This window comes from Nomascus leucogenys, chromosome 14 (genome assembly GCF_006542625.1).
Source record: "Nomascus leucogenys isolate Asia chromosome 14, Asia_NLE_v1, whole genome shotgun sequence".
NCBI lineage: Eukaryota > Metazoa > Chordata > Mammalia > Primates > Hylobatidae > Nomascus > Nomascus leucogenys.
The window spans coordinates 86,861,163-86,870,653 of NC_044394.1; the positions used below are offsets into that span (position 1 = coordinate 86,861,163).

Here is a 9,491-nt window from a genome sequence, read left to right on the forward strand (position 1 = left end):
CCCTTCCTCCCCAGCTCCGCGGCTGGCCCAGCCCGGGTCCTGCGCAAACTCGTCGTCGGGGCACCGGGTCCTGCTGTGTGGCCCCGAAGTCCTGAGCGTGGGCCCCTGAGGGGCCTGGGTGTAGTGAGCGAAGCGGAGTCCGACGCCCCTGGCAGCAGGGAGGCTGCAGCGGCCGCTCGGCCTCCCCCGGCACCCCAGACCTGGACGCCGCGGAAACACCCATTGCAAACCAGATTTTCCAGGGGATTTTCAAGAGGGGGAGGGTAGAGTGTCGGGAAGCTCAGCCCCTTCCCGGACAAGGGGACTGGCCGGGACAAAGTTGCTGCAGACCTCCCGATGGTCCGACGGCGCAGACGGCCTGTGCGGCGTGGACGGATGACTGCCACCTACAGCGCTTCCTGCGCCAGCCTCGCGACCCCTCTCCTTCCGCGGTGGAGCTGCCCCTCGCGACAGTTCTTCGCCCTGGGCAAAAATGCCAGGAAAAAGCCAAACACGGCAGGAGAAAAATATTTTCCTGTACACCCACCCAGCTTCTATAAACCCTGAGAGCCGGCCCCCACCCCCCGCAATTAGTCAGGGAAACCAGGCAGGCGTCGTCCCACCTTGCTTGCCCCACCCCGGACCCCAACACTCAAGGAATCCTAGGTTTGCGCCTCAAGCTCGTTAGAGATCAGTCGCAAACCCAACACCTCTGCTGCTACCAGAAGACAACCCTCACCCCTACACCCCTGGGGAGGGGCCACGTGGGTCTCGGTGGGTAGCAGCCGCCGGGCAGCAGCAGCCTCCGTGGCGCAAGAGCTGCAAGGTGGTAATGAAATGGAGTCCACGTGTGCGTTCAACACCAGACGGTCTTCAGGCTTCTCAGGGATTCCTGGGCGAACACAAGCCCCGCGCAGGCTCCTCCCTCCCCTGCTCGCCCAAGCCCCCGTGCGGTCCCCAACAGACAGCCGGGTCGTGTGTCAGGGCGGTGGTGGAGACCGGGATGGCTCTTTGCCCGCCCCCATCCCTCGCTCCACTCTCGCTCGGCTTTTGCTCTTTTTCTTTCTCCGTGGACGCTCAGCCAAGGGATTGCGCAAGCTTCCTGCTCACGGTCCTTCAGGAGCCCGGAGCCGGGGCCCAGATACACCCCAGGCCAGGCGCGCCCCTGCCCCTGCCCCTCGGGCCGCCCTGTCGGCTCCCAGGTCCCCCCATCCCGACCCCACGGAGCTCGCGGGCCCTCGGCGGCGCCCTCGGCAGGCCGCATAGGGCGCAGCAGCTCCACCAGCCGGACGCAGGAGCCGCGCGCCAGAACGCGCCGTCTCGCCGCCGGAGGTGCCAAACTTCACACTCGCTGCTGCTCAGGCCGCGTCAGTCCGGAGGGCCTTGGCTTGGCCGCCTGTCGGGAACAAGGGTCCGCGGACACATGGCGAATGCGTGGCTCCTCGGCCATTCTGTTCATCTCCCTTTTGCGCTGCCCGTTCGTCCCCCGCTCAGCCTCAATCTCTTCCCGGCCCTCCCAGCTCCCTGTTTCTAGGCCATTCCCGGGACCCCACGAAGTCCTCTCAGGCCCCCAAGCGGACCCCGGCCTCCCGCGCCCGCTCTCTCTGCCTCCTACGCTTCTCGCCTAGCTTGGCTCTGGAGGCTGCTAGAAACAGGACATCTCGCCCCCTCAATAAGAGGACCAAGTGTAAATTCGGAGCCATCGAGGATCGGGGTGGGATCGGATTTGGAGCCCTTTCTGCCGAGGTTCCTGGGCGCCAGGGCCCCGGGGTTGGCTGCTCCTCGGTCCCTTTCCTCGTGCGTTCTTCAAGCTCTCTTTGGCACCCAGTCCTCGGCCTCCTGTCTGCCCTGTCCCTTTCCCTCCTCGCGCTCCAAAATGCCCGGTGCCTGGAGGCGAGACGGGCCCCGCAGTGGGGCGCGAGCTGCCCCTGCCCCATTCCGCCCCCTGCCGGCGGGGCCCACGCGTCCCGGGGCGCTGGTGACGCAATTCGGTGCAACTGGGAGCGGCGGCGGATGCTTCCGTGGCCCCCAGCAGGGGTCCCGGGGCCGTGAACACTGACAACGTGCCGCGAGGTGGAGGCCCGGGCACCGGGATGCGGGCGAGGGGTCGCCGCCGAGACCCTTCCGGGCTGTCAAGCTCTCCGCCTGCCTCCGCCCCGGCGGACACACCTCTCCTTCCCGGTCCCGCTCCCTCTCTGCAACCTCCCTCTCCCAGGCTCGCCGATCCCTCCCCCTGCACCTCCCCGGCGCCCTCCCCTCCGCGTCCCCCACCCGCGCCCTTTCCTCCTCCCCCCGCCGCCCAGGCCCGGGGCCTCCGGTAGGCCCGGCTGCGCCAATCCGCGCCGCGGCCCGCCCCCTGACGCCGAGCTGGGCCCGGCGAGGCCCCGCCCGCTGACGTCCGGGATTTGCATGAGTTCTTGTGCAGCCGCGGCCCGGGCTCAGTTGTCTGAGCGAGCGCGAGCCGGGAGCCGGGGCGGGCGCGGGCAGCGGCGGGCCGGCCGGGCTGTGCGGGGCGAGCGGCGGCGGCGGCGGGGGCGCTTCGGCCGGGGCGGCAGCTGGGCGCCGGCGGGAGCTAGCAGCGTCTGCAGCCGCGCCGGCCGCCCGCGCCCCGGCGCGCTCCGGCTCGGCCATGGAGCTGCCAGCTGTTGGCGAGCACGTCTTCGCGGTGGAGAGCATCGAGAAGAAGCGGATCCGCAAGGTAGGGCGGCGCGGGGGCGGCGAGCGGCGGCCGGAGCGGCCCGCGAGGAGGCGGGGAGGGGGTGGGGAGGCTGCGGGCCGGGCCGGGGATCCCGCGGAAGCTGATGGAGTGCTGTCTCTTCCCCCCAGGGCAGAGTGGAGTATCTGGTGAAATGGAGAGGCTGGTCGCCCAAGTAAGTCGCGGCGGAGGGCGGGGGCCCGGGGGCCGAGTCGCGGGGCTTGGGGCCGCGGACCCGCCGAGCTGCTGGGGGGGTGGGGGGAGCGGACGGGAGGCGGGGTGGAGGTGGGGTGGAGGGAGGAGGGGGTGGGGAAGTCGGTGGCAGGCACTGGGGAAGCCGAGCCGCCGAGCCCGAGCCCGGCGCCCTGTGTTGTGCTCCGCTCTCCGGGAAATGCCATCACTAATTTATGCACTAAAAGGAGCCGGAGGAGCTGGAGAGACGCGGGGCCGAGCCGGGGAGGCCGGCGGAGGGAGGGAGGGCGCAGGCACTGACTGATGTGCAGCAGAAAATGGCTCCTTTCCCCTTTCCCTCCACCGAACGGCTCCATATTGCAAAACCAAAAAAAAAAAAAAATTAAAAAGCGACGAAAATGCAATTGTGTGCCTTCTCCCTCCTAGTGGTGCAGGGAGGGGAAGAAGAAAGGCAGAAAATGTTGGGAACTGTCACTGCGGCGCTTTTGGTGGAGAATTTTTTTTCTTTAATTTGAAATGCGAAGGCACCGGATGGAGATAGACGCGCAGGCACACGCACACTCACACACACACACGGAGGCATATTTTTGTGTTGCTGAGTATTTGGGGTTTGCTCGCCCGTGACAGCGGGCTCCTGGGCCACGAGGGGGTGTGGGGGGGCCGCTTGGCTGTTGGTTATCGGATTAGGGGTCAAATGGAGAACGGCTGAAGCCCTCGCGGGGACTCGGGGCTGGGGAGAGGAGGGGGACTGCGACTTTGCATTTCGGCTGCTTTGCACGCAGGGTTGCTGGTGAGCAAAGTGGCTTTGGAACATGTCTCAGTAACATGCTTAAAATTCTTGACAACTGCAAAATAAACTGGTAGTTTCATTTTCCTTACCCCTCCCCTTTCTTCCTGCCCTTGCGTGTTTATTTGAGGTGGGGGGGGGGCAGTGTATCAGGGACTATGTCAGGCCTGCAGAAATCTACCTTCTACATCCACAGCTAAATGTTCATAAAGACAGAGTAGGGCCTTATGTCACTCCCCACCTGGAGGCCGCGGCAAAGGTGGCCTTTTTTTTTTTTTTTTTTTTTTTTTACACCGTGTCCCCCTCCCTTTTCCCTTGCAAGATATAACACGTGGGAACCGGAGGAGAACATCCTGGACCCCAGGCTGCTGATCGCCTTCCAGAACAGGTGAGCGTCCCCCACGCAGCCACCGCCTGCCACCCGTGACCGTATATGGGAATGGCAAAGTGGGCGACGCAGCAATAGGAAAGGGGCGGGGAGGGGGCTGGTGGGAGCCCCCTCCCCAACCGGCCTGGATGTGCACGCTGCGGCCCCAGCTCCTCTAACCAGCGTCCTTGGCGGTTGCTGCAGCTTGGGGTGGGGGCGGGGCAGGGGCAGGGCCAGGGAAGGCCAGGCTTGGGTTTTGGGGGAAGTTTGGGAAGGGTGTGTGCGGGTGGCCCTGCAGCTGCCCGGAGAACTTGGGGCTGTGCCTCGTTCCCCAGGGGCCCCCCCTGTTGCAACCTGGGAGCCCCACCCCCGGAGCCTAGGTGTTGCTGTCCTGCAGCCACTGGCCGCTTGGCACCAGCACCTCGCGGTGCAGCTCTGAGGGAGCTGGCATTGTGAAACCGCCCGGACGTCATGGAACTGAACTTAACCTGTTGGCGGCTGGAGAAAAGTTGACATGGCCTTAAAAGCTGCACCCGTACACCCCAGGGAATTTAAGCTTGGTCAGGAGTAGATTCCATAGGGTGCTGGGTTGCACCCCCCCCCGGACCCCACTGGGCTGTTTGGCAGGGCAGGGCCAACCACCCTTAAGGCAGGGGGGCTTGGCCCAAGGGCCTGGGGTGGGCGCTGCCTGGTGGTGGAGGGGTGCCTTCTTCTGGGGGACTCATCCTCGTGCGCACGGTTGCTTGTCACGCTGCAGCTGCTGCAGCTGGGTTCGTCGCCGGTGGCTGTGGTTCTCTGTTTCGGAGAGGGTAGAAGGGGGAAGGGCGAGGAGGGGAGGAGCAGCCGGGGCCCTTGGAGCTCGGCCACCCCGCTGCCTTCCATCTCTCCTCCCCCTTTTATTTTGCACTATTTCCTGTGGCGCGTTTGGCGCTAAAACTGTAAACTGTAGACCCTCTGAGCTAGCCACCGGGCTGGCAGGGAAGTTGCCCTCCTGCAATGCAGGGGGGCACGTAGCTGGGATCCTGCCCCATTCCACCTGGGAGTTCACCACCCTGTAACCGTGTCAGCGGCTGATGCCACGTTGCATAATGGGTCCCTGAAGAATTAAAATGCAGGCTGTTGCAATGCCACGCAACTTCAGAGTCAGGCCCTGGCCCCCGCCCTGGGGCATGTCAGAACTCCCCAGGGTTAGTCCAAGGGGGCATGGGGGTGGTGGCTAGGGTCTGTGAAGAACCCGTTTCTGGCCCAGGAATGGGCTGCAACTTTGGCAAACACTAGAGAGGCATCCCACTCTTCCGTGGAGGGCTGGGTAGTGCCTGGGAAGATCCAGCCCCCAGCTGTGGATCACCCTTAGGCTGGCCTGCAGGCAGGAGCCTGGTGGCTGTAGTGACCGGCGCCTCTGCCCATGGGCTTTATTAATAATTTGGAAATTGAGTCAGCCAGGAGCCAGACTCCGAGGAGGAGGTGGTGCTTCTCCAAGCTGCTCCGGCCACGCCCACCTGCTCAGCTGGGAGGAGCCCAGCGTTCACCAGGTGGCTACAAACCTGGCCAGACCCTGGCCTTGGTGGCCCGCCCCTGCCCCCAGCCCCTAATTGGCTCATTTGCCGCTGTGTAAACAAGGGCGCAGCCCCTCCCCCGTTTGGTTCCTGGCCTTTAAGAAAGAGCCCTCCCTTCTGCCGGAGGCACTCGTTATCGGAATCTTAATGAGGTCATTAGCATCCCGCGCTTCTGACGGGAGGGATGAGGTCGGGAGGGATGAGGTCGGCGCACACCTCGCTTGGGCTGGTTTGTCTTCTCTGGACCCCCGTGTCCACTTCGCTTCGCACAGAGCCACAGGCCCAAGGCTGTGGGCACGAGTGCCAGAGGTGCAGCCCTGAGCTGCTGTCTCCTGAGCATAGAGGTGGGGCTTGGGGGGGGTGCTGGTTCGGGTGTGGGCATCAAAGTGGGGGAGCCCTTTGCCCGGGACCTCTTGGACAGAGGAGGGTTGGTGCGAGGGTTGAGGGCACAGGGGCCTGACCTGCCCTGAGCTCTTGATTCCTCTGTGTCCGGCCAGCCCTACCTGATGCTCTTTGAAGGTGGGGGGCCATCACAGAAGATTCCAGAATTAGCGGGGAGGGGGCGACCCTGAGGCTAACAGCACTGCCCTCTGTTCCCTCCCACCCAGGGAACGGCAGGAGCAGCTGATGGGATATCGGAAGAGAGGGCCGAAGCCCAAACCGCTGGTGGTGCAGGTGAATACATGCGGCCGCCCCCGGGCACCCCCTTGACATGGCCACCAGAGTTATCTCCAGGCCCGGGGATGGGGTGGGGGTTGGTTCTTCCCAGCATCCCGGCCCTGCTCCCTTTCTACTAGACCTCCCACCTCCTGTCCCCCATGAGGCAGCTGCGGACCTGGTGGGGGCTGGGTCACTCCAGAAACTCCCGGCATGAGGCGGGGCCGGCCTCCTCCCTCCTCTCACCCCTGCACCCGTTCCCTCAGGTGCCTACCTTTGCCCGTCGTTCCAATGTCCTGACCGGACTCCAGGACTCCTCCACTGACAACCGTGCCAAGCTGGATTTGGGCGCGCAGGGGAAGGGCCAGGGGCATCAGTACGAGCTCAACAGCAAGAAGCACCACCAGTACCAGCCGCACAGCAAGGAGCGGGCGGGCAAGCCCCCGCCGCCGGGCAAAAGCGGCAAGTACTACTACCAGCTCAACAGCAAGAAGCACCACCCCTACCAGCCCGACCCCAAAATGTACGACCTGCAGTACCAGGGTGGCCACAAGGAGGCGCCCAGCCCCACCTGCCCGGACCTGGGGGCCAAGAGTCACCCGCCCGACAAGTGGGCGCAAGGCGCGGGGGCCAAAGGCTACCTGGGGGCGGTGAAGCCCCTGGCCGGTGCGGCGGGTGCTCCAGGCAAAGGCTCCGAGAAGGGCCCCCCCAACGGAATGATGCCAGCCCCCAAAGAGGCCGTGACGGGCAACGGGATCGGGGGCAAGATGAAGATAGTCAAGAACAAGAACAAGAACGGACGCATCGTGATCGTGATGAGCAAATACATGGAGAACGGCATGCAGGCGGTGAAGATCAAGTCCGGCGAGGTGGCGGAGGGGGAGGCTCGCTCCCCCAGCCACAAGAAGCGGGCAGCCGACGAGCGCCACCCGCCTGCCGACAGGACTTTTAAAAAGGCGGCGGGCGCAGAGGAGAAGAAGGTGGAGGCGCCGCCCAAGAGGAGGGAGGAGGAGGTGTCCGGGGTTAGCGATCCGCAGCCCCAGGATGCCGGCTCCCGCAAGCTGTCCCCGACCAAGGAGGCCTTTGGAGAGCAGCCCCTGCAGCTCACCACCAAGCCCGACCTGCTTGCCTGGGACCCGGCCCGGAGCACGCACCCACCCTCACACCACCCGCACCCGCACCCCCATCACCACCACCACCACCACCACCACCACCACGCCGTCGGCCTGAATCTCTCCCACGTGCGCAAGCGCTGCCTCTCCGAGACCCACGGCGAGCGCGAGCCCTGCAAGAAGCGGCTGACTGCGCGCAGCATCAGCACCCCCACCTGCCTGGGGGGCAGCCCAGCCGCTGAGCGCCCGGCCGACCTGCCACCAGCCGCCGCCCTCCCGCAGCCCGAGGTCATCCTGCTAGACTCGGACCTGGATGAACCTATAGACTTGCGCTGCGTGAAGACGCGCCGCGAGGCCGGGGAGCCGCCCAGCTCCCTCCCGGTGAAGCCCGAGACACCGGCGGCGGCGGCGGTGGCGGTGGCGGTGGCAGCGGCACCCGCCGCGACGGCGGAGAAGCCTCCAGCCGAGGCCCAGGACGAACCTGCAGAGTCGCTGAGCGAGTTCAAGCCCTTCTTTGGGAATATAATTATCACCGACGTCACCGCGAACTGCCTCACCGTTACTTTCAAGGAGTACGTGACGGTGTAGCTGGAGGGCGTCGGAAGGGGAAGCGCCATTCCCGCGGGGGGTGCGGGGAGCTGAGCACCTGGGGCCTCGGGGCGGGCTCCCCTGTCGCCAGCCCGCCAACCGCGAGACCAGGGCTGGCCCCCAGGGCGAGGACGCCCGGAGCGGAGGTAACCATGTTCCCCCTGCGGCGGCTGTCAGACCCAGGCGGAGGCCCCTTCCACGCGGTGCCGGTGGGGCTCGCCCTCTCCTGCCCTTCCCCGCTGGAGACGGACCCCCGGAACGGACTGGGCAGCTCTGCACCCGGCCTCAGAGTTCTAGTATTATATTTTAACCGTGCTAACTTGTCAAGTGCTGACTCTACTCCCGTTTGTACGTGGTGTTATTGAAATGTATTGTTTGAGCTCAAAAGGCCCGAGCACCCCCCTTCGGGCTGCTATATATATATTTATTTGTAGGTATTTATATATTGAAATATAAAAACCTAGATTTATGGAGTTTCCTCTAGATCATGTTATATTCTATATCAGACAAACTATTTTCTTTTGACCTTTCTTCCCCTCCATCCAGCATTTCGGTTGATTTCATCTTCTCCCCTCTCTTCCCCTTCCAGGAACTGCAATACCAGTAACCTTGGTATATATTTTTTGATACTGTACACATGGATGTGTTGTTTCTATGTGCAAAAAAAAAAAAAAGTTTGTTAAAAGGCTACACGAGCTCTCTAGAAACTGCTGCTACTAGAAATGTCTAAACTATAAGCTTCCAACTATTACCTGCTTGAATGTAAATATTAAATGGAGATGTTGAAGGTGCATTTTCGCTGTTTGAGATGAGCGCAGAAGGAACGTCGGAGGCAGGGAGGGGCCGGACCCCTCTCCCCACCAACTCCGCCTTCGAGCCCTGTGCTGAACCTTTGCACCAGCGAAGTGGGGCTGGTTTTGCGGGCCGCGGCGCCGGCGCAGGAGGGTGACCCCGCTCCCTGGGAAGTCGAGAGGCTCCCGGCTGGAAAGGGGAATTCCTGCGGGGGGGTGGGTGTGGGAGCCGTCCCCGCCCCCAGGGCTTTCCGGCCGGCGGTGCCCAAGGCACTGGCAAACCCTGGGTTCTGGGTAGGGGAGGAGGGGGTGCAGGGGTGGGCGGCGTGGGCACGCGGGTGGGGCTAGTCTCCCTCGCGGCACCCACCGGGCAGCGGCTGACCTTTGACTCTCCTCCCCCCCAGCCTCCACCCCTGGGGCTCAACACACCCAGGCGCAGGCCCTGGCGGGGCAGGGAGGTTCTTTCTTAATAATCGCGCCCGGTAGGGCAGGTTCCGCGGGGCGGGGACCCCCAGCCTCTCCGGCGTCCCTGGCTGGCATCGCCGGCCCCGCCCCACTGAGGAAGCTGCCGAGGCCCTTGCTCTTCGGGCTCTCTCCCCGGAAACCACCAGGCCAGAGGCTCCCACTAGAGGCGCGGCGAGCGCTGCCGGGGTCGGGGGCGGGGGGCTTCCTGCGAGATGGATGGGGACGGGGACGAGGGCGGGCGAGCGAGGCCTGCCACCCCCACTTCCTTAGCGAGGAGAGCTGGGACTCCTCACCCTTCTCCC

At 64.6% G+C, this 9,491-nt stretch overlaps 1 protein-coding gene across 1 annotated transcript; it reads left to right on the forward strand.

The window, feature by feature from the left end:
- The first annotated feature begins 2,410 nt into the window (after nt 1–2,410).
- Nucleotides 2,411–8,726, forward strand: CBX4 (chromobox 4). The gene is made up of 5 exons (XM_030827950.1): nt 2,411–2,677; nt 2,806–2,849; nt 3,976–4,041; nt 6,185–6,251; nt 6,500–8,726. The coding sequence occupies exons 1-5, from the start codon at nt 2,609–2,611 to the stop codon at nt 7,931–7,933; spliced, it is 1,680 nt and encodes a 559-aa protein (XP_030683810.1). The 5' UTR covers nt 2,411–2,608; the 3' UTR covers nt 7,934–8,726.
- The last annotated feature ends 765 nt before the right edge of the window (nt 8,727–9,491 follow it).

What these genes read in the sequence shown, in the direction of transcription:
- CBX4 (XM_030827950.1), top strand. Translation starts at nt 2,609, where the DNA reads ATGGAGCTGCCAGCTGTTGGCGAGCACGTCTTCGCGGTGGAGAGCATC. An exon ending in AGAAGAAGCGGATCCGCAAG is followed by an intron (nt 2,678 to 2,805) that starts GTAGGGCGGCGC and finishes TCTTCCCCCCAG; the next exon opens with GGCAGAGTGGAGTATCTGGT. An exon ending in CTGATCGCCTTCCAGAACAG is followed by an intron (nt 4,042 to 6,184) that starts GTGAGCGTCCCC and finishes CCTCCCACCCAG; the next exon opens with GGAACGGCAGGAGCAGCTGA.